This window comes from Salminus brasiliensis, chromosome 18 (genome assembly GCF_030463535.1).
Source record: "Salminus brasiliensis chromosome 18, fSalBra1.hap2, whole genome shotgun sequence".
Classification (NCBI taxonomy): domain Eukaryota; kingdom Metazoa; phylum Chordata; class Actinopteri; order Characiformes; family Bryconidae; genus Salminus; species Salminus brasiliensis.
In genome coordinates, this window is record NC_132895.1 from 1,781,983 (window position 1) to 1,806,569 (window position 24,587).

At 42.0% G+C, this 24,587-nt stretch overlaps 1 protein-coding gene across 3 annotated transcripts in view; it reads left to right on the plus strand.

Annotated features, from left to right (window-relative positions):
• Window positions 1-24,587, plus strand: part of arhgap24 (Rho GTPase activating protein 24) — a 176,125-nt gene that overhangs the window by 104,799 nt on the left and 46,739 nt on the right. Inside the window, exon 1 of one of the 3 annotated variants that reach the window (XM_072662741.1) lies at window positions 20-1,940. The exons of 1 other annotated variant lie outside the window; for it this stretch is intronic. In XM_072662741.1, coding sequence (XP_072518842.1) covers window positions 1,844-1,940 — 97 coding nt within the window. In that variant the 5' untranslated portion in view covers window positions 20-1,843. Of the gene's footprint in view, window positions 1-19; window positions 1,941-21,415; window positions 21,620-24,587 lie in introns of those variants that run through there. One more of the 3 variants, XM_072662742.1, reaches the window with a different exon arrangement.

Genomic DNA, 24,587 nt, shown 5'->3' on the forward strand with positions numbered 1-24,587 from the left:
GCCTTACTCCACTTGACCACTGACTGGCTTTATTCCACTGGACCACTGGACCACTGACTGGCCTTATTCCACTGGACCACTGACTGGCCTTATTCTACTGGACCACTGGCCTTACTCCACTTGACCACTGACTGGCTTTATTCCACTGGACCACTGGACCACTGACTGGCCTTATTCCACTGGACCACTGACTGGTCTTACTTCACTGGACCACTGACTGGTCTTATTCCACTGGACCACTGACTGGCCTTATTCCACTGGTCCACTGGCCTTATTCCACTGGTCCACTGGCCTTATTCCACTGGACCACTGATTGGCCTTATTCCACTGGGCCCGCCCATTTCCTGTATTCTGGATTTGATTTGATAGACCTTCATACTGGATATTTTTTCAGAGATTCACTCTGGATGTTCTACAGCTCCATTCTTCATTCTGGGCTCATCTAAAACTCCTGCAGTTCTTTATCAGTGAGGGACCCGGCCTTGTCTTCTGTAGAAGGTCTGGGTTTTGATGGTGGTGGATGGTGGTGTTCCTGTGTTTGGCCAAGTGTTAGAGCGTGAGTGGCATCTGTTTCCCCCCAGTAGCTTATGGTAGCGGGGCGGTCTGTATTTATAGAGCACTCTGAGGGGCGAGTCATTTGGCAGAGTGCCCAGTTTTTCGATCATCGGATTTCCAGGCCAGGTTGAGAGTGTCCAGAGCGTCCGGATTTACAGGCTCTATCTCTTTTCACTCTGCCTCCTCCGGACTCTAACGGCCTCGCTGAAGCCCCGGACCTATCGCTCTGCTGAGGCTGCAGGAGACTGGGACTGCCCTCTCTCTCTTTCTCTCTTTCTCTGTCGCTCTCTCTTCCTGGCTCCTCCGGATAGCTCAGGGTCCAGCGGGAGAAGAGCAGGAGAGGAACGAGAGGAGGGGTGGAGGAGAACGGCCAGCAGTGGAGGGGCTTGGGCTGTTCAGACAGAGGGTTGTGAAAGAGCCAAGGAAGGAGAGATAAGTGACTGAAAAATGAGACGAAGGGATCCTTTTAGAGGAAAATAGAGAGAGGAGAAGAAAGGAGAGGAGAAGAAAGAAGGAGAAAGAAGACGAGAAGAAAGGAGAAGAGATAAAAGGAGAAGAAAGGAAGAGAGAAGAGAAGAAAGGAGAAGAAAGAAGAAAAAAGAAAAGACAGAAGAGAAGAGAAGAAAGGAGGAGAGAAGAAAGGAGAAGAAATCATAAGAAAGGAGGAGAGAAGAGAGGAGAAGAGATAAAAGGAGAAGAAAGAAAAGAGAAGAGAAGAGATAAAAGGAGAATAATGGAGAAGAGAAGAAAGGAGAAGAGATAAAAGGTGAAGAAGAGAAGAAAGGAAGAGAGATAGTAGAAGAAAGGAGGAGAGAAGAAAGGAGAAGAGATAAAAGGAGAAGAAAGGAGGAGAGAAGAAAGGAGAAGAGATAAAAGGAGAAGAAGAGAAGAGAAGAAAGGAGAAGAGATAAAAGGAGAAGAAGAGAAGAGAAGAAAGGAGAAGAGATAAAAGGAGAAGAAAGGAGGAGAGAAAAAAGGAGAAGAGAAAAAGGGAGAAGAAGAGAAGAAAGGAGAAGAAAAGAGAAGAGATAAAAGGAGAAGAAGAGGAGCGAAGAAAGGAGAAGAGATAAAAGGAGAGGAAAGGAGAAGAAAGGAGAAGAGATAAAAGGAGAAGAAGAGAAGAAAGGAGAAGAAAAGAGAAGATAAGAAAGGAGAAGAGATAAAAGGAGAAGAGAAGAGAAGAAAGGAGAAGAGATAAAAGGAGAAGAGAAGAGAAGAAAGGAGAAGAGATAAAAGTAGAAGAGAAGAGAAGAAAGGAGGAGAGAGGGCTGCAGATGTGATCAGATGAATGTGCCGGTGTGTATCTGGTCCTTTTGCATCTCCGGCGTTCCCATACCTTCACTCTCACGACCTTCTCCTCTCCATGGATCTGAACTGTAATCCAGGTGGGTGGCATGGCAACCGCCTTAAAACTCTCCCATAAACCGTTCAGGGCTGCTTTTTATTGGACAGAGAAAGAAAAGGGGAGGAGAACAAAACGCTTCATTTGCATCTGAAGTGTTTCTGAAACCTCCCGGTGTTCTCACCGCTGTGACCCGCTCTCAGGGCGGCCTGCAGCTTGTTTACGGCGCTGGGTTATGATTTACTGGCTTCATCGCTGTCCTTTTGTGCTCTGCAGTTAGTCTATGGTGGAACAGAATGGATGGGGATAATTAGCCGGGCGGGGACGGGTTCTCTCTGCTTGCTGGCTCAGAGCTTCAGAGCTGTTCTGTTGGACGCAGTTCAAACCAATTCAGTTAGAGATGATTTTAAAGAGTTTCCTCTTGGCACCAGCGCTCCTTATCTTCCTGCGTTCCCTTCTTCCAGCCTGTCTCCGAATCTGACGTGGCACTTTGAGGCATCAGGGCTTTTAAAGTCATTTTAATTTGAGTGTTTGTAAAGAAAATGTTTAATGCACTGCGAGAAACTGTTCTTATCCGGGGAAATCCTCTTAAATGTGTCTTATACTTCTTATTATGAGATTATTGCAGTAATATTAATAGATTTTTGAACTTACTTCTAACTTATTTTTACTTGTTTTCTGTGTTTTATGTACTAAAAGGGTCTTACTATGTTGGAAAATCATTTTTCCTTTATCTAAAAATAATGCCTGAAACAATGCTTGAATTATCTGTCAATGGAATAAGACACTTATCAATAGAATAAAATACTAAAAACAATTGTTATTATTCTTATTCATAAAAATATATATTGTTCAAACATTTTTTCAAGTGTACAGTATAGTTAATTTATCTTATTTGAGGTGTAAAGTTACTTTAAATATTTAAAAAATCACATATTTTAGAAATAATGGCAATATTCTGAATCTGAAGTTAAGTCTTAAGCGTGTCTTAAAGAATAGAATTACTTTTTAAAGTTTCATTCCAAAAATTGAGAGAGATAGGAAAGTTAAGCTTTCTGGGGCTTCCAACACGGATGGCTGTGGCATCACTGGGGATCTAGTCAGATGCCAAGAATCTTTACTCAATTTATTTCCTTAATTTTAGATTCCCCAACTCACTCGTTAGTACTCTCCCCCCTGTCCCATGTAATGTAAATGTATGCTCCGACACTGGGAGGGAGGGTAAGGACTGACACATGCCTCCTCTGACACTTGCTCAACCAGCCACTACCTCTTTTAGAACTGCCAGCGATTCAATGTGACTGGGCAACCAACACACTCTGAGGAAAGCGTCAGGTGGCCAGCTCTGATGCATCGTCGGCCAGCATCACACTGAGGTGCTGTGGTGCAAGAGAGGGCAAGGCCAACTGTGCTCACTCAGGCTCCGGATGCTGATGGCAGGCAGCATGACCCAGGATTCGAACTAGCATTCCTTGGGTCATAGTGGCACAGCCTTAGACCACTGGACCAGTAGGATGCAATTTTAGTCATTATTATGGGTTAACAGGTTTTCAGGTTCGGTGTCCAGGTTTGTGTGTTTTGTAGGTGTTTTTAGATGAGTGACATAGTAAGTCCTAAAAAGCAGGATACATCTATAAGGCTCTATTTTCTGGTGGAGTTTCTGTTTCCAGATAGAACAAATTGCAAAAGTATAATTTGTGCATCATTCAGAAATGAAGGAGCTGTTGACATCCTCATGCTGAGGACCTGCACTCTGTACAGAGGTTTTAGGCCTCTAAGGCCTCAGCAGTGAGAGGGTTTTACCGTAGAAGCTCCAGATCTCACTAGATCAGATGCAGCTGAACATAAATCCAGTAAAAAGGAGAAACAAGAGCTTCTCATTCTGAAGAAAGAAAGTAGTGAGATCTTGTCGGTGAGCTAGTCTGAAGAACAGAGCTCGGTTCCTCCAGGGTTCTCCTGGACGCCCCCCAGTCCAGCCAGCACAGTGTGGAGGATGTGTTCAACTCCATCATCATCATCAGCAGCAGCAGCAGCTCACCTGATTTACCATCATTAAGCCCCGATTTACCACCAAACCAGGTGTTGATCTGAGGAGAACTCTAAATAATACTAAACTCCATGAGGAGAACTTTGAGAGGAGATGTTCTAATGATGAACACAGTGATGGAGAACCACCACCACTTTCTGTAGGAGTGTTATTATTAGTGTTTATTCTACTAACAGGGACTAAACCCTTTGCACTCTTGCCTCTCTACTAAGCAACACTTTCTAGTTGAACACCTGGTCTTGCATTTTAGAAACTTCACGTGTATCAGCAGTGAAGTGGCCCACTAGGGGCAACCGTTATAACTTTAACAGGACAGGCATCTGGATATCCCAGCATTCTCGGCCCACGTAATGGAAGACGTCCAGATCTTGGAAGGTAGCTGAGGGAAGTGAGAGTAGAAGAGAAGCAGACTTTGTTTTTCCAGACTGTATTCCAGAAGCTGAGCGCTGGGAGCAGGAGAATATCTGCTGGCTGCTACTAGCCTTCGGTGCTAGAGCCTTGAGTGCTGCAGCTCCTCCTGGGCTGAAGAACAAGAGGCAGCTAAAGGGGTTGAAAGACATTCCTGGCTGCTGCCTACAGGGCTGTGCGACCACAAAGAGCCAGTGTCTCTGAGGTTCCCATGGCTTAACAGGCTGCTATAGACTCCTATAGGGGCGAAGGGAGGGCGCTGTGTATGCATTGCTCTCTCTGGAGTCTACATCAGATAAGCAGATGTCATGAATCTGATCCTTCAGTGAGCTGTCCCATACACTCACAGGCTCATGTTGTCCCAGTGAGGTCTTAGACACACATTCAGCTGTCATAAGCTGACTTGGAAAGAGAGAGAGAGAGCGCGAGAGAGAGAGAGAGGGTTTTCCCTAATGTCAGACCCGTGGGACGGTGATTACTTTAGACATGAGGTCTCTATTTCTTGAATCGTGGTCTCCTATGAGACCTTCCCCAAAGATCCTATTTCATACATGTTCAGCACACTCTGCTCTGTTCATCAGAAGAACTGGGGGAGAATGTTGATGAACATACATGAACTGTAGAACCCAGGTGGAACCGTTCTGTTTCATAGCACTTTCTACAGCAGAACAAACGAGGGCTAAACAAGCATTGGCATGGGTAACAGGTGCAAGACAAAACTCCCCAATTCACCAAGAACCAAGATTTAGAAGGAGAGACTATGACGAAGAACCACTGAGAGGAACCAGAACTTAGAAAGAAGAGAATCTCCAAGACAATGAGGAAGAATCAGTAAGTGGAACTAAGAGTCAAAAGGAAAAAGAACTATTGAAAAAAAGGTAGAACCAAACAACTGAGTGGAACCAAGACCCAAAATAAGGATCGCTAAGAACATGAGGAAGCACTGAGAGGAACCAAGACCCAAAATAAGGATCGCTAAGAACATGAGGAAGCACTGAGAGGAACCAAGACCCAAAAGGAAAACGGTCTGAGAACAAGAGGAAGAAGGATTGAGAGGAACTGAGACTCAAAATAAGGAACCCTAATACTACGAGGAAGAACTGAGAGGAACCAAGACCCAAAAAGAAAAACGGTCTAAGAGAATGATGAATCACTCAGAGTAACCAAAGCTCAAAATGAGAACTTCTATAAAAACACAAGGGAGAACCACTTGAGAGGAACCAAGACCCAAATGGAAAACTGTCTAAACATGAAAAAGAACCACAGAGAGGAACTGAGTCTCAAAATAAGGAACCCTAATACCACGAGGAAGAACTTAGAGGAACCAAGACCCAAAGGAAAAACATTAGAAAAAGAACATAGTAGAAAGAACATAAGTAAGAACCTCTGAAAGAGACCAAGGTTCAAAAGAAGAACCTCCATTAGAACACAAGGGAGAACCACTTGAGAGGAACCAAGACCCAAAAGGGAATACATGACTTTGAAGACAATGTCAGTGTGGGGGTGTTTACTCTCACTGGTTCTAGGCTTGTAGTTTCTGGTTCTCGGGAGAGCAGCGGAGTGGTTCCGAGCCTGGCTGTGCTCTGGCTGTTACTGGGCAGGAAGAGATCAGTATAGAGGAGGGAGAACGGGGGGAGAGGAAGTAGGGGAGGTGTTTTCGGAAGGGTTGAAGAGGGGGATATTCCCTGTCTGTTGCTCTTGTCAGTTTCCGATGTGCAGTATCACACCTCATACTGTCATCCTGAGTCATGACCAAAGGCCAAGAGGCCCTGGCAAGTGAAATCAGCTGAGAGGAACCTAGACGCTAAAGCTAACCCTTTAAAGCCAAGTGTATCGTATTACTATATGATCTACAAATACTATAAATATGGTATATGGAGACATATGATAACTAAATCATTAATTATGCTAAATATTATTAATAAATAAAGAAATAATATCATACTACATAAATAAGAAACTAAATTCATACGTTTTCTGCCCCTGGTGAATTATCCCTGCACCGCATGCACCAGAAGAATACATACAGATTCCCCAATTCACCAAGAACCCCCAATTCACCAAGAACCAAGATTTAGAAGGAGAGACTATGACGAAGAACCACTGAGAGGAACCAGAACTTAGAAAGAAGAGAATCTCCAAGACAATGAGGAAGAATCAGTAAGTGGAACTAAGAGTCAAAAGGAAAAAGAACTATTGGAAAAAAGGTAGAACCAAACAACTGAGTGGAACCAAGACCCAAAATAAGGATCGCTAAGAACATGAGGAAGCACTGAGAGGAACCAAGACCCAAAATAAGGATCGCTAAGAACATGAGGAAGCACTGAGAGGAACCAAGACCCAAAAGGAAAACGGTCTGAGAACAAGAGGAAGAAGGATTGAGAGGAACTGAGACTCAAAATAAGGAACCCTAATACTACGAGGAAGAACTGAGAGGAACCAAGACCCAAAAAGAAAAACGGTCTAAGAGAATGATGAATCACTCAGAGTAACCAAAGCTCAAAATGAGAACTTCTATAAAAACACAAGGGAGAACCACTTGAGAGGAACCAAGACCCAAAAGGGAATACATGAGGCATACATGACTTTGAAGACAATGTCAGTGTGGGGGTGTTTACTCTCACTGGTTCTAGGCTTGTAGTTTCTGGTTCTCGGGAGAGCAGCGGAGTGGTTCCGAGCCTGGCTGTGCTCTGGCTGTTACTGGGCAGGAAGAGATCAGTATAGAGGAGGGAGAACGGGGGGAGAGGAAGTAGGGGAGGTGTTTTCGGAAGGGTTGAAGAGGGGGATATTCCCTGTCTGTTGCTCTTGTCAGTTTCCGATGTGCAGTATCACACCTCATACTGTCATCCTGAGTCATGACCAAAGGCCAAGAGGCCCTGGCAAGTGAAATCAGCTGAGAGGAACCTAGACGCTAAAGCTAACCCTTTAAAGCCAAGTGTATCGTATTACTATATGATCTACATATACTATAAATATGGTATATGGAGACATATGATAACTAAATCATTAATTATGCTAAATATTATTAATAAATAAAGAAATAATATCATACTACATAAATAAGAAACTAAATTCATACGTTTTCTGCCCCTGGTGAATTATCCCTGCACCGCATGCACCAGAAAAATACATACAGATTTCTTACATACTTAGAAATTTATTTGCTAGTTAAAAAAATGCTGTGATCAACAAATTACTGATGATACAAAGTAAAAGTCCTATATGTAAAGTATTATGTCATTGTTTTTTTGTAATTGTAATTGGTCAGGGGGTCAAATAAACACATTTCTTGCTAATTATTTGATGGTTTAGGCATGAAAGGGTTAAGAGCAAGATGACATCTATTGATCCAGTGATAAAGATACAGGATGGTATTTGATCCAGAACATGGTAGAACATACAGGGTTGTGCACTCTTAAAAATGGTTCTTCAAGGGTTCTTTAGTAAGCATTTGGATGCCTTCATGGTTCCTTGCTTGCGTATATGGTAGAAAACCTTTTGTAGATGTTTCCAGAAATTAGTTACAACCATCCTTTAATATTCTAATAACAATCTCAGAAATATTAGGTACTAAAGGTAAGATTTGAGATGACTTAACCCAGCATTCTGTATCCGTTCCACCTCAAATCAGCAGCTTCAGAATCATGTTGATGCTCTACTGACTGTAATAGGGAGAACAGTGTCTTCATTTGTAACTGTGGAGGAACCTCTGAATGTGCTTTGAGGAACCTTCAAAAAAAAAAGGTTTAAGAAGAAAAACGTCCCTTAAAGGGTCCTCAAAGCACCCTACAATGTTCCTCCACAGTTTCAATTTGAGGAACCTCTGAAAGGTCCTCAATACTATACTTATTCACTACACTATGGAGCTTTGGTGGTGGAGCTGCAGGAGGAGAACCTCTCTCCAGAACCGCTGTATATCCCATAGATTCATATTGGTGTAAAATCCTGTAGTATTACTCCACCGCCTCAGCCCACATGCTGCTACACCTTCAGATCAAGCTTCTGAAGCTCTCAGCTTGTCCAGAAATGCATGTGTACAGCTGTCCAGAATGGACAATCACAGTGTGATCTGTATTTACTGTAGTGGAGTAAAAGTGAATGACACTTTGCAACTGCAGGGGGAGCCCAGGAGCAAAACTACCAATTATTGCATATTGCTGCTTTAACTTTTTTGCATACTGCTGCTTTAACAGATGTGTTATAGATGTGGAAACGGGTGTGAAATAACATGCAATGTGTCTAGTCATTTTTTCTGTCAGTAATTTTTTCTGTAAGACTAAAGTGTGTGTGTTGGTTTGGAGGCTATTTGGGAATATCTTTATCAGTGTAGTACAAAGTGGGTGTGTGTGTTTACGTTTGTCGGGGTCTATCTGTTCAGGGTGAGGTAATGCCATTAGTGCTTGTTTGCTAAAGCCCATTTTTCCCAGTCAGCACTTTCCCAGCAACCCTTTCAATCCCACAATCCTCCACATGCTCTGAGCGGGCTGGGGCAGGGGGGCAGCAGCTTTGCCAGAGAAAACAATCCAGATGAGGGCTGGCAGGACAGGCGGAGCGGGCAGGGTTCGCGTCACTGACGGCCTTATCTCTGCTGTCTGAGCGCAATAAACCGGACACAGTAAAGAGACGGTTATAATAATGCTGTATGAGTGTGTGTGTGTGTGTGTGGGTGTGTGTAATCACAGGGCTGGATCAGAGTCATACATCCACCCTCTCTACATAAGACAGTCACCCCAACAAAAGCAGGATCAACTAATTTAATACTCTCGATTTCCGAAGAAGCAATGAACGAACAGGTGTCCCAATACTTTTGTCCATATAGTGTATCTGATCTAGTGGACAGGGATCGGGCCAGATCCCGGGAAAATATTTCGAAGACGGATTCAGTTCAGATCCTTTGTTTTTACCGCTGTGTAGCAGAGCACCCTCTCGGGCCCACTTGATAAGCTACTCGGATCAGATGTGTGTGTGTGGGGGGGGGGGGGGGGGTACTATGCTCATTCACTATGCTATGGAGCTTTGGTGGTGGAGCTGCAGGAGGAGAACCTCTCTCCAGAACTGCTGTGTAACTCTGCAGAACCCATACAGTCATATTAGTGTAAAATCCTGTAGTATTACTCTACCACCTCAGCCCACATGCTGCTCCACCTTCAGATCAAGCTTCTGGAGCTCTCAGCTTGTCCAGAAATGCATGTGTACAGCTAGCTGTCCAGAAGGGATTTACTGTATTTACTGTAGTGGAGTAAAAGTGAATGACACTTTGCAACTGCAGGGGGAGCCCAGGAGCAAAACGACCAATTATTGCATATTGCTGCTTTAACTTTTTGCATTTGAGGGCTGTTCCAGTGCCTCCCCTAAAGTGTGCATTTCTCTCTTTAAGCTCACCGAGGTTGCTAAATGATAAACATGTGGAAAGTGCAGGTTCTTCCTGCCTAGTCGTTCTGAGCTGGTTGTTTTTCCGGCTGATCCGGGGCGGCATTCGGAAGCACGGCCTGGGAACCTGTCTCCTGAATTTATGGGAGCTCTCACAGCAGCAGATGGGCCTGAAAGCAGAGGGGTTCAAATGCAGTGGCTTGAAATGTTGGTACATGTGTTCCTCTCTTTCTCTCTCTCTCTCTCTCTCTCTCTCTCTCTCTCTCTCTCTCTCTCTCTTCTCTCTCTCTCTCTCTCTCTCTCTCTCTCTCTCTCTCTCGCCCAAGTGCCTTTTTAAAAGATTTTTAGAGGAAGGACACTTCATATGCAGGACGTTCTTGTGTGGCCTCGTCTTTTGTTGTGGTTCCCTGTTGAGTCTTTTCCTGAAGGACGTTGATATTCTCCTACAGTAGAAAGAGCAACTGTCACATTCAGATTATGGAGAAAAGTGAAAAACAGCAAAAATGGAGATGCAAGGATTTTGCATGACAACAACTATATATATATATGTCTAAATATTTATGGACACCCCTTCTAACAAATGCATTCAGCTACTTTAATTGCTGACATAGATGTGCAAATGCACACACACAGCTTGTAGAGAAGAAGTACTGCCAATAGAATAGGACTCTCTGAAGCAGATAATAAACATGACCCTATTGGTTGGGAGTTGTGGGGCCCAGTGTAATATCTTAATCTTAATAGGGCCCAAAAGCCCCTGGCACCATGCTCCCTAATGCCAGGCGTGGGCTAGAGGGGTATAAAGCCCCCCAGCATTGAGCTGTGGAGCAGTGGAAGAACTGTGCTCTCTGGAATGATGGTGGGGGAGCTCCATCCAGTACTTTTGGGATGAGTTGGGAATGAGGTGTGGTGGTGATCATCATCCAACATCCTGATGCTCTTGTGGCTGAATGCAATCAAATTCTCATGGCAATGCTTCTCCAAAATCTACTAGGAAGCCCAAATTAGGTAAAATAATTGAAAACGTATATAATAAGTAACCATATATATAATAAGTAAAATAATATAATATAAGTGTTGCTATGGAAACATACATTGTCTCTAATATTTAATGGATGTTTACAAAACATCAAAACAAGCTGCTAGAATGAGACTAGAAATGTTGGTAATATGATTTTTACACTGAAACACTGAGAACAAATTAACAAATGAAAGTAAAGTAATCTAAATCTCAAAATACAGTATATCAAATATGCAAAATATGGAATACAGTATATTAAATATGAAATAGAGTATATCAAATATTCAGAAATATGCATGATATATTTATAAATATTGATAGATTAGATTGATAGATTGTTGTATGAATATTAAAAGGTTATTCAACTTATTTATAGATGTTTATATTTGCATTGCATACTTTTATTTAGAGAATTGTCTTTTTTATTAAGGCAGTAAATCATTTGGCTTGCTTTCGGCTCAAAACAAGCAGCCCTGTCTCCATTATTTGTTATATAAATGTCTACAAATACATTAAATAATCTAATAATGATAAATATTAATATATGTACTAGATATAAGTTGATAAATATGTAATCTTTTGCACTGCAACCAGTGTTCTCTATGGCCTGTCAGTAGAAAACCATGGGCTGGTGGTCGGTGGTTTAAGGAAATGCCAGGGAAATGCTGTTTCCTCTCTCAGGCCCATTACAGGTTTCCCTTAATCCCAGCCTCGCCACATTTCCGAACAGCCCTGGTTCATCGTCCTTGATGTGCAGTAATGACATTTGCTGCTCTGATCTGATAATAGGACCAGATATCGGTCCTGATACTAACAAAATTAGCTGGATCAGGTATTGCATAATTAGTCTGATCCAAAGGGCCGATTCATGGAACCCGATTCTCACACTGCTGGTAATCTAGGCTTTGTAACCCAGGATCAGAGACCTACAGACATCATACACACATCATAGCAAACAGCAAGACTCCCCCTATCTAACCAGCATTGGTTCCTTTGACTGGTCATCAGCCATCAGCGAGTAATCCAGCTTTTCTTCCATATAAGGAGAGCCGAGAAGGGAGGGGCTGCTCGCTCCTCTTTAGTCTCACAGACTTCCAATTTCAGAATAAAAGCCCTGAGCCCAGACAGCACTGAGCCGAGGTCCAGCACAGTTTAGTTATTCATGTTAGTGACCAATAAACAGAAATCAGGTTCATTAATATCTGTGTTCATTTGTTATAGTTTATTTTATAAAGTTAATAAAGTATGATTACATCAATCCTGATGCCTTAAGTCTAGGCCAGATGGTCAGGTGTATGGTTTATTAATTCAACAATGGTATCGGATCGGTATCGGGTATCGGCCGATATGCAAAGTTCATGTATCGGAATAGAAAAGGGCGGATCGGTGCAGCCCTAGGGGAAATATTACATCCTGGTCCAGAGAAGCTTTGGCAGTGGTGCATGTGAAGCCGCCTCCAGCACAGGCTACTGAGCGACTGTGGGAACTAACTATCCTACATATACAACAACCAGAGGCTCCAGAGTGCAACTTCAGAAATACACTTGTCCAAAAGTTTGTGGACACCTCAAAAAGTAGCTGTGCATTCAGCTACTTTACTTAGCCACCGTTCCTGCAGAACTTTATTATGTGATGTCTCGTCTTCAGTCTGCACAGAACTGCGGTCTGCTCTCCCACCCAGCTGCTAAAGACCCTCAATAATATCCGCTCTCGCTCGCTCTCTCTCTCCAAAGCTGAGGCGTCACGCTCGGCAGAGTCCGTGGCTGATGAGGTCTCCTGATTGTCTCAGAACTCCTGCTGGAAATTGCCTCAGCTCGAGCAGCACTGGTGTGAGGGTGCACATCATCTCCTGTTGTGGTGTGTCACGCTGAGGCAGCCCAAATAAAGAGGATTCATTGTTTGCTTTATGGATCGTTCAATTACCTGTGTTGGAATTCGCGCTCGGGTGATGACGGGCCCGGCTGATGTCTCATCATAGCGTGATATCAGCCAGAACTTCAGCGCGGTTTGCAAGATGTGGCCCAAATGAGATTTAATGACTGAGGCAGTCAGCTGAAAATTGAAACAGGAGAATTAATAAGTGGCAGAAAGGCTTGAATCCTTGAAAGGTGTCTGAGCTTCCGAGATCCACGTAATGTGTTTTTATAAGGATTTAATCAGCATTATATAAGCAGGGGTCAGGGCAGGGGCAGGGACATGGACATGGACGTTACCCAGATAGCAATCAGATATTGAATAGATGTTAAATCCATGTTAAACTTAATTTCAACTTAATTTAACTTAAATTAATATTAAAAACAACATTTAAATTTTAACAAACCAACTACTACTATAATAATATTTAAAACTCCTCTTACTGTGGTAAAACATGGTCAATTAACCCTGTTTTATATATAGCAGCGGTCATTCTGTGAAAAGCCGGACAAAGGAAAATGTAATTTTTCAGAAATATCAGTAAAATTAAAACATTTGCTTAAATAAATTCATACATACATTTTTTAAAATAAATAAATACATACATTTATGCACAGAACCTGTCCCAGGGTTACTTTTTTATGGTGCCAAATGTGCAACATGAGCCTTAGTGAGGTCAGGATGTTTTTTAATTCATCACCACCCCACCTCACCATCCCCAAAAGTACTGGATGGGGCTCCACCACCATCATTCCAGAGAACACAGTTCTTCCACTGCTCCACAGCTCCTCAATGCTGGGGGGCTTTATACCCCTCTAGCCCATGCCTGGCATTATCATTGATGTTGATCTGCTCCACAGAGTCCTATTCTATTGGCAGTACTTCTACTTCTCTACAGGGACTAGACTTTTGTGATGTGCATTTGCACATCTGTGTCAACAGATTCTATATATTAATGCAACATAATGTAGCTGATGCTATGCATTTATTAGAAGAGATGTCCACAAACATTTGGACACATAGTGTAGATAATTCTAATGTAGATCATGTTATATATAATAATAATAATTTAAATTATAGAATTATATGTCAAAATATATCACAAGAGTTTTGGCCAGTATCAGTCAGCCCTACCTCGCAGCCTGACTGGCTGAGAACCACTTCAGGGGGGTCGGCCTGCTTGTACTGTCCCTACAGGGACTAGACAAGCTGTGTGTGTGTGTGTGTGTGTGTGTGTGTGTGTGTGTGTGTGCATTTGCACGTCAGTTTCAGCAATAAGTGCACCTTAAAGAAGCTAAATGCATTCATTAGAAGGGGTGTCCACATATATTTGGACACTTAGAGTAGCATGCACAGTAATTCCTGTAGATACAGTCCACTGTAGCCCTGCAGCAAGACCAACAGGCCGCCCTGCGCTAATGTTTGCAGGGTTAGCATGCACAGCTGCATGTTCCTACAACACCTTGCAGCTTTACAGCCTTTAAAAAGCCGTTTAGACGAGGCTGAGGCCATCACAGTTTATCACAGGCCACGGTACGACCGCTACGAGAGCTGTGAGCAGGCTAATCGCTGCTTTGAGCCACTCTCAGTTCATTTCGGCTGGAGGTTGGAGCTGTAGCTCAATTTATTTATTACAATATTTTTATTTATTAAGGGCAAACCGAATGGCTTCTGCTTATGTTTTTATTAGCACTTAAAGCTAATCACAATTAGTTTGGGTGTTTTTAATGTTTTTTTTTTTTATCACTGAAAGCATTTCATGTTCATAGCCGCTCATAGCCACAGCGCTCTGAATGCTAATTAGTTTCCCCCTATTAAATATTACCAGCGCTGGGAAAGCTGGGTAATTTATTTAATTTATTTTTTCTTTCGACGCTGGGCTGCTGAAGTGTGTTGGGACTGCCATTTCTGCCAGCTCTCAGCATTGGAGTGGCACTTGGAGTATGAATGGGTCCTTGTAGTAATTAATTGATCCCTCACCTACTTCAGCCCGGCTCTTTATGGGTTTGATGAAGGGCCGCTGTTGGCCCAACTCTGAAAGTGGCCAAATGGGTCTCCGCTGACGTAATGCTACACTGCCTGAGCTCAGGCCAGCCTCACTGAGGGGCGAGCTATTTTAGACGGTAAGGAACAGACACATGGAGAGTTGGCTCGTGGTCAAGGTGACCTCTAATAAACCTGACACACTGGCGTTGGTTAATCACGCGCTGCAGACATCGCTGCTCGGGCATGGGGTTAGACTGTGTGTAATAAAGGTAATATATACAATATATTGTCAAAAGTTTGCAGACACCCGCTTCTAATGAGTGCATTTAGCTACTTTAGGCTGTGCACACTGCTGATACAGATGTGCAAATGCACACACACACATGGACAGCTTGTCTAGTCCTGGTGGAGAAGTATTGCCAATAGAATAGGACTCTTTAGAGCAGATAAATGTGGAGAGACACATGGAGAGTTGGCTCGTGGTCAAGGTGACCTCTAATAAACCTGACACACTGGCGTTGGTTGATCACGCGCTGCAGACATTATTGCTTGAGCACGGTGTTAGACTGTGTGTATTAAAGGTAATATATACTATATATTGTCAAAAGTTTGCGGACACCCGCTTCTAATGAGCTAAACAATGAGCATTTAGCGACTTTAGGCTGTGCAAATGCACACACACACACATGCACAGCTTGTCTAGTCCTGGTGGAGAAGTATTGCCAATAGAATAGGACTCTTTAGAGCAGATAAACGTGATGACCTTATTTGCCATTGAACAATGGAGGGTGGGGCATCGTTGTTTACGTTGTGTTAGAACCTCCGGTGCAACAGTGGATCCATTGATAAAGACCACAGTCACACTGATAATAAACACAACACTGAAAGGCCTGAGTGTTGTGGAGCACCATATAACCATATATCCACCGCCTTCCGAAAAAAAAGAGCACCTGCGTCTGTGGTTGGAGGTGCTAAATCTAAAGTATCCACCTAAACGTCCGTACATATGCTCTCACCACTTTGTGGAGGGGACACAGACACCAGAACGTCCTCCCTCAGAGAAATGGCTCGGTTATGAACTTCTTGTGAATTGGATGTTTGGATGCTTTGGGTGCTTGTGAGGCTCTTAGCTTAGCTCTTAGGCTAACATCATACCTGGCAGCCCCACAAACAGCCGACACGCCCGCTTCACCAGAGCTTAATAAGAACCGCTGAATGGATGCTGGGGAAATCATAAGAACCACTTGGCAACACCATGGCAACCACCTACCTAGCAACCACTTAGCAACTTCATCACAGCTACCTGGGATACCAACCACTTGTATACAACAGTGTTTCATAATGAGCAATAATTACTAATTATGATACTACTACTACTACTATAATTAATATAATTAGTATAATAATGAAGCTGAGTTGAATTGAACACCATAGAAACCCAATCTGCAATAGCGTGGAAATCACATGACAACAGCCTAGGGAACAACCCCAACATTTACAGTTATTAACAAATTATTATTAATATTATTATTATGCAAATCAGCCAATGAATTTCCATGTTTACATGTGGAATCACTTAAGGAACCTTTATGAAGAGTTATAAAGTAATTATTATTACTACTGTTACCATTATATATATATATAAAATATATAATTATTTGTATTATTATGTACATCTGCATTTTCATGTGGAATCACTTGGAAATGTGTCACTTTCACGTGCATAAACTGCACATAAAAGTTATAAACAAATTATTATTATTATTATTATTATTATTATTATTATTATTATGCAATATGCCAATGAATTTCCATGTTTACATGTGGAACCTTTAGGAATTCCTTTTTTGTAGTTATAAACTAATAAATTTATAATAAATAAATATGTGTGTGTGTGTGTATAATATATATAGATATATAATTATTTGTATTATTATTATGCATATTGCCATATTATGTGATCCATGTTTACATGTGAAATCACTTAAACTGCATATAAAAGTTATAAATTCATTATTATTATTATTATTATTATTATGAATTATTATTATGCAGATTTGCCAGTACAATTCAGGCTGAAATCCATGAAATGCACTCTAATCACACGTGAAAGTTGGTTTGGTGTACTATATGTAAATATATAATCATATTTATACCAATATCCAGTGTTCAGCATTCAGCCGCGTTTGGGACACCTACTAGTGGACAGCTGTTCCTCCTGCAGTGGACCGTGTTGAGCAGCTCTAGTATTGCAGGCCTGTGTTCGCTGAGTTACAGTCATTAATCTGAAGGCCGGAGTAACCGTGCACCCTGTAGCCCCGGGAGCACACTGGGGTGTGTTAAGCGGTGTCATATTCCTCTGTTCGCTGCTGGAAGCGGTGCAGCACAGCTGTAACCAGCTCAGTGTCTCCAGTTTCTGTGAATCAGCCGAGCCAGCGGCGCTAAACCAACTAATGCAGCCTTTCACCCTTGACCTGATCTGACCTGTCCTGCCCCGAGTGTTGCACTCGGTATCACTGGGTATCGGGCTTCACTGAGCTTTACGGGCCTATTCTAGCAGTCTAATAGAGCGGTGTGGAGTAATGCATGATGGGAACGGCAACAAATGTACTAATTTCCCTTTGATTAAAGGCAACTAGCCAAGTCTGAGGTTGTAAGGCGTATTTGGGAGGTTCTGAAGAGCTCACTGAACTCAGCTGGTGAAATTTCCTCCCTCCTAGATCTTCCTCCATCAGCTGTGAGTGGTGTTATTATTGAACAGTGGAAGAGTTTAGGAGGAACAGCTCACAGAGAGCAGCTCAGCCACCGAGTGTCTGTCAGACCACGTAAAGTTACAGAGCGGGGTCAGGGCCGAGTGCTGAGCTCAGAGCAGAGTGCAGAAAAGCCTCCAACTGACTCAGTAACTGCAGCAGAGCTCCAGACTTGCTGCTGCTGCTGGTAGAGCTGAGAGCAAAGGGGGAGTGGTGAACCAGTGCTTTAAGCCTCCTCCACCTCTGTGTGGGTGGTGTAAGGTGATATTCCGTGGACGTAGATGTCGCTGTAGATCTGTAGATGTGAAACAATAGGAATGCTGGTCATCTCGGCTCAGAATCCAGCTCAGATACTCCTCTTTGTTCTGGGAGCTCGGAGCTTCACTGTAAGACTCCAGTGCTTGTCTTCAGATTAGCTTATCTCTTAAGCAAACAGCCGGAATAAAGGGATCTTCACAGATGCGCCGGCAAACGAGGGGTTATCACAACGCAGGCTGTGTCGCCATCTCCACTCGCCTGCTGACTGAGTGGGATTGCTCAAACACTTCAGCAGGGCCGGGGGTGGGGGGTGGGGGGTGCCGCTGGAGGGCACGACCTTGTTTGTGATAGTGCAGAGCCTGCAAGATCTGAGCATGAACACCATCAGAGGATTGGACTATATGTCCAAATGTTTGTGGACACCCCTTCTAATGAGTGCATTCAGCTATTTTACGTTGCACCAGTTGCTGACACAGATGTGCAAATGCACACACACACACACACATATACAAAGGGTTCTTTGTGTGATGCCATAGATGAAAGCATCACTTTCAGTTCCGTAAAGAACCGTTTAGATAAAGGGGTATATGTGTGAAGGTGATATATGTGTCCTTTACACTCAACTTCAAACAGCTCTTTTATAAAAATGGCTCTTTATAGAATCAAAAGTGGTTCTTTCTTCTATGGCATCACTCAAAGAACCCTTTGTAGAACCTTTATGTAGGCACTAATGCCAGGCGTGGGCTAGAGGGGTGTAAAGCCCCCCAGCATTGAGGAGCTGTGGAGCAGTGGAAGAACTGTGTTCTCTGGAATGATGGTGGTGGAGCTCCATCCAGTACTTTCTTGGAATTTTAACGTTATTAACGATCTTGTCGCTGAATGCAATCAAATCCTCACAGCAATGCTCCTCCTCCAAAATCCACTAGAAAGTCTTCTTCTATGGACAGTAGAGACAGTTCCTCCAACAAAAGCAGGATCAGCTCTTTGTAATACCTTTTGATTTCAGAATAAGCAATGAATGAGCAGGCGTCCCAATACTTTTGTCCAAATAGTGTATTTTTACTGCGCTATTATTTTAATGCAGGTCCGTCCATTCGACTGGATGATGGGTCAGTATGGTCATTATGGAGTTATTATGGTATTGGAATGAGGAATGCGGTGGACAAAGAGGGTGTAGGGCCTTGCTCAAGGGCCCAACAGTGTCAGCTTGCCGAGCCCGGGTACCTGTCATTGATATCCCGGTGCTCTAACCGCTGAGCCACCTCTGCCCCTAGGTTTCTTCCTCCAGCTCTGAGGTAGGTTCTCCTGCACGGTGGTCTTTGGCTGCTTACTGGGGGTCTTAGGTTTTCACGGGTCTTCTTATGTTGTTGATTTCTTCGGTGTATTTGCATAATGCATGCTGGGTATTGTAGTGAAAGTGAAACATCAGTAAATTAAGGTATTTAATTACACATGTAATTACATCATTTGTCAGCATTCCTCAAGGTTCCCTCAAGTGAGGCTGAGGGATCCGGAGCTGCAGAATATTGTCTAAGAGATTTAGGCTAATAAATGCTAGTTTTAGGCTGGACCGGCCCGATAAAGCTTGCACGGTACTGTTTAGCAACAAAGACCTGTACAAAAGTACAGCTGTGTGTTTCATCTTATCAGAGTTGATAACTCCAATCCACGTTCCTCCAGATGTTCTGCTTGGTCCCTCTCTCTCTCTCTCTCTCTCTCCATGCTTCACCTACTCTGGGCTTTCCCTGGTTAATGTAAGACTACAGGCTGGACTGTTGCTTCTGGCTCACAGTTGTGTTTGCATGTTACCAAAATATAATCATCCTTAAGATCTAACTTTAATATATTTAATATTTATATAATATTATTATTTATTATATTATACTATAAACTATTTCTTTACAGTGGTGGTAAATGGAATCAGGCGTTGGTCGCCATGACTACAACACAGATACAACCCATAATTTATTTCCTATCCAAACCCACCAGTGCAGCTACACGAGTCTTCTGAGTTTTATATGGAATGATGATGATGATGATGATGATGATGATGGTAAAATAGTGGAGAATCTCAACTAATGCAGTTCTCTTTAGGGACTACTTTCTGTAGCTGCACTACACCCTGCAGCATGTATCCCTCCACCATTTTAATGATCTGATTCTAAAAGCAGGTTCTAGAGCCGAACTCTTCTCAGAACTCTGGTAGAACAGTGTCTCAGGCATCAGGCAGCGTCTTCATCACCATTAGGTGAAGAACTTTCTGTAAGGAGCTTTTATTATTAGAGCTTCAGACGTCTGCTTCCCTTCACCTCCACTGTAGAACCACAGCTCTGACTGGGGGAGCTATTAGTTCTGACTGGGGGAGGTTATCTAGAACCGAGCGTTTCACACCAAACCACTGAACACCAGACCCCCGCTCTAACTAATTAATCATGCAGAATTCTGAAAACACTAGACCCCTTTAGGTGTGACACAGATTTAGAATAGAAGTAAACAGATGTTTAGACCTCATTTGTACTGCAGATGTTAGTGCTGACGAAAACATCTAAATCTTAAATCTCGTGTAAATGAATAACATGTAGCATTTGTTTGGTTGTAAGAAGATATTATGAGAGGATTAAATATGATTACTCATTTATTTTTAGATGTTTTGGTTGTTTTTATATGTAGAGAATGGTCTTATCATCATTCACTTATTTATTTTTTTTTGTTTTAAACAAATGAATGAAAATAATCTGCACTAAAAAAATAACTTTCACTAGACCAAAATTATTTTATAATATTAATATATTAATATATTTTATACATTAAGTATGATTGTCTAAGACTCACTTTAAAGTAAAAATGTCTAAGAATATCTTTAAATAAGTAAGAATGTCTATAACTTACCTTAAACAAAATGACTTTAAAAAGTGAAAATGTCTAAAATGACTATAAAGGAGTAAAATTGTCTAAAATTCTATAAATTACTAAAAAATGTCTACAAATTACTATAAATTAGTAAAACTGTCAAACATACTTTAAACAAATGACTTTAAACAAGTACAAATTGTAATTAAGTAAAATTGTCTTAAAGTTACTTAAAACAAAATGCCTTTAAATGAGTAAAAGTGTCTAAAACTTACTTTAAAAAGTAGAAATGTCTAAAAAATGACTATAAAAGAGTAAAATTGTCTATTTATTTATCTAAAAATTACTATGACTAAAATGTCTAAAAATGACTTTAAATAAGTAACATTGTCAAAAGTACTTAAATCAAAATGCCTTTAAATGAGTACAAATGTCTAAAACTTATTTTAAACAAGTAAAACTGTCAAAAAAGGACTTTAAATATGTACAATTGTCAAATATATTTTAAACAAAATGACTTTGAAGTAGTAAAACTGTCTAAAAATGACTTTAAACAAGTAAATGTGTTTAAAAATAGTTTGAATATTTTATGCTACATGTATACTATGCTTCCAACTGGATTATTAGGTATTTAATCTGTATGTACAGTGATATTATTGGTCAGCTGTAACTCCTCAGTAGTGTAGAATATTTTTCTCTGAGCTGTTTCACAATGAGGTTTTTTTTTGTGGTCTTTACAGGTATCTGCCTATCAGCCAGCAGGGGGGCCGTCCCCTCTATAGCCCTGCCTCCTCTCTATAGTAAGCTCAGGGACTGCTGGGATACCCTATTGTTCCCTGTGTGGGCCTATTGAGAGGAGTGGGTGTAGCCTTCCCTCTCACTCTCTTTCTCCTCCTGTCTCGCTCTCTGTCCTCTAAACTCGCTCAGTCTGGGCCATGTGAGTGGGAGCTGAAGCTCCAGGCCTCTAAACCCACTGCTCTCAGAGCTGTTGCTCACTCACGAGGCCTCGTTTGTGGACAGCAGAGGCAGGAGTCTCCCCCCAGGCATGGCTGTGGTGCAGCAGGCTGCACTTCAGTTACCTCAGTTTGGACTATCAGGGTTTCCCTCTGCGTCTGCAGGTAATACTTTTCAGCACATCTCAGGAGCTTTGGGGCGAGATGGGCTTTGAGTGAGGGAGGGTTTGGGTGGGTTCACACTGGACTGATATAGTTTCATAGTGCTAGTGTTGGGTTAATGTGTGTAGTGGGTGTAAATCATTGAATACACCCACAGTAGCTGCTCAAATGAGCCTGTGAAGTTTAGGGCTGGACGATGATATCGTAATCATATCAGTATTGGCAGATTTGGCATTTGGTCAATATTTAAATTATGCAAAAATGATAAAAAGTCCATAAAAGAAGAATGTTTAGGTGATGTTTAATTCATTTAATTAATGTTGAATTCTCTGTAATTCAGATTCAGGTGGATTTAGTGTCACTTTCAGTACTTTATAAATATTCATGTATTGCTATTAGCAGATATTTGCATGAAAAATGGCAGATATTGGCATCAGCCCAGAGTTCTCACTCCATATTGGTGCATCTGTAATAATACACTGTTAAAAATAAAGGTGCTACAAGCGGTTCTTTAAGCAATTACAGAGAAGAACTATGTTTGGTTCCAGAAGGAACCATGTTTGTAAGTGAGAAGAAACCTTAAGGCTAAGGCTTAAAGAGCCTTCAACCAATGAATGAAAGGTTCTTCAGCAATTCAGAGGTTCTTCATGCTCACATCTCTCATAATATCTAAAAAAAGGTTCTTTAGGGAACCAGAAGTGGTTCTTCTATGCCGTCACTCATGGAAGCATTTGCAGCACCATTGTTTGTAAGAGTGTATCTGGTACTGAAGGTTCTTCAGGACATTCTCAGTTATTTCCTCAGTTTATGAGCTCTACGTCTGCTACCAGAAGAACGGACCAATAGAAACGCTCCAAAATGACTTGGAATAAAATCTTTTACATTGACGTCCAATGAAAGATAAGAAGGTTTTCTCCTTCTCCTGTAAAGCTGCTGTTTTGGAGATACAAGGGTTTTGCGTGGCAGTGATGATATGCTGATGAATGAGTGTTGTTTACATGCTGTTGTTTGGTCTGCTGTCAGCGGGAACTGACCGCAAGGTTCTAGGTATTTATGAGTGGTTCCGTCTGACAAAGCGTGAATAGCCTCTACATTCAGACTAAGCTTGTTTATACTTGTGTTGCTCTCTCGACCTGTCTCTCTCTCTGTCTCTCTCTCTCTGTCTCTCTCTCTCTCTCTCTCTCTCTCTCTCTCTCTCTCTCTCTGTCTCTCTTTCTCTCTCTCTGTCTCTCGCTCTCTCTCTCTCTCTCTCTCTCTCTCTGTCTGTCTGTCTGTCTGTCTGCTGCAAATCAGCTGAGACACACATACACACACACACACACACACACACACACACACACACACACACACTGGTGGTGGTGTTTCTATGGTCTTTTATATGAGTGCGTGAAAACGTTGCTTTGCTGGTTAGAGTGTGTGTGTGTGTGTGTGTGTTTGTTTTACTATGTTTCTTTGACCCGTCAGCCCAGTTAACAACTGGGGACTTGCTGACTTGTGGGGACCGTGCCTGCTGTCCTCATATTGATGACCACTGTAATGAATAGAAGTTAATGTGCCTAGTGCTCATATATTGATTATTTGAAGGCATCTTGATATGTCTAAACGTGTGTGTGTGTATATGCTACAATTTTTTCATGCAAAGTTAATGTTGCCTTGTTAGATTATTAGTTACTAATATATTACATTTATTACTATATATTAGAAGTTCTGAAAAGCCCAAAAAATGTTATTATATATATAGTTGCAGTTTTACATAAGCTGATATTTGGATCTGGTCCCCACAAACAGATAAATACACACACATTATATACATCATACACAATATATTACATTAGTAGTGTGTGTATTTCAGTTGTCATTAAACTGGTGGTATCCAGTATTTAATAAAAATATATATAATATATTATATTGGCAGTTTGTGAGCTGATCTATCAGCTCACAGTGTTGATATACCAGAACCAGAACTGGTTGATTCTGGTCCCCACCTAAAGATAAATACAAACACATTGTCTATATAATATACCATTTGTGTAGGTATGAGTTGTGTATATGTAATATACAATAATCTACAATTTTTTTGTAGCAGTTTTTGGCTGTTTCATAAGCTCTCAATATTGATGTTACATTGGTTCCCACAAAGAGGCAAATACACACATTATATATATTCACACACATATATGTATTTATCGCTTTGTGGGGATCTTTTTGACAACCTTTCACTGTTGATATTTTCATCAGAGCTGGTCCCCACAAAGTGATAAATACACACACACGCATTAGTTTCTGTAATGAATCCATGTGAGTCTGCTGACAGTAGAATTTCACATGAGGTCACCTGCACTATTGAACCGGTCAGTATTGATTGTGTGTGTACGGTATGGTCATGTGCGGCCTCCTCTAACTTGCCCGACTCTAGCTATGCAGGAACAGCGTGGGGACTGCAGGAAGCTGGCCGTGTGTTTTGGCTATTCCAGGCCTACAATGCGGCTCTCTGCATAATTGGCCGTTTTCCCCGGCCGGTGTCTGTTCCTTCCTCAGCACCCGGACGTGCATTTTTGCAGCAGAATAAGCCGAGCCTCAGTCGAGCTGCCAAACTAACTGTGCCACAACTTTCATGTTTTATGCATCTGCTTGTGTTTGCTGGATGCCGGAATAATGACTTTGCTTTTAGTCAAAAAGCAGGAAAAACAATCCTCGCCCAGTCAACTGTGTGTGTGTGTGTGTGTGTGTGTGTGTGTGTGTGTGTGTGTGTGTGTGTGTGTGTGTGTGTGTTTCTCTGAGGTGTGTAGGGAGTGTAGGTGTAGGGAAGGCTCAGAGAGGCTCCAGGCTGGACGGGTCTCTGTGTAGGTCCAGCACACTGAGGCCCTTTGTTTGGTTCCACCTGGATGAGGCTATAATGCAGCCCTGGTCACTCATTAAAGAGCAGTCAGACACACAGCTCAAGAACCACCTGATGTCTCTCGCTCTTTCT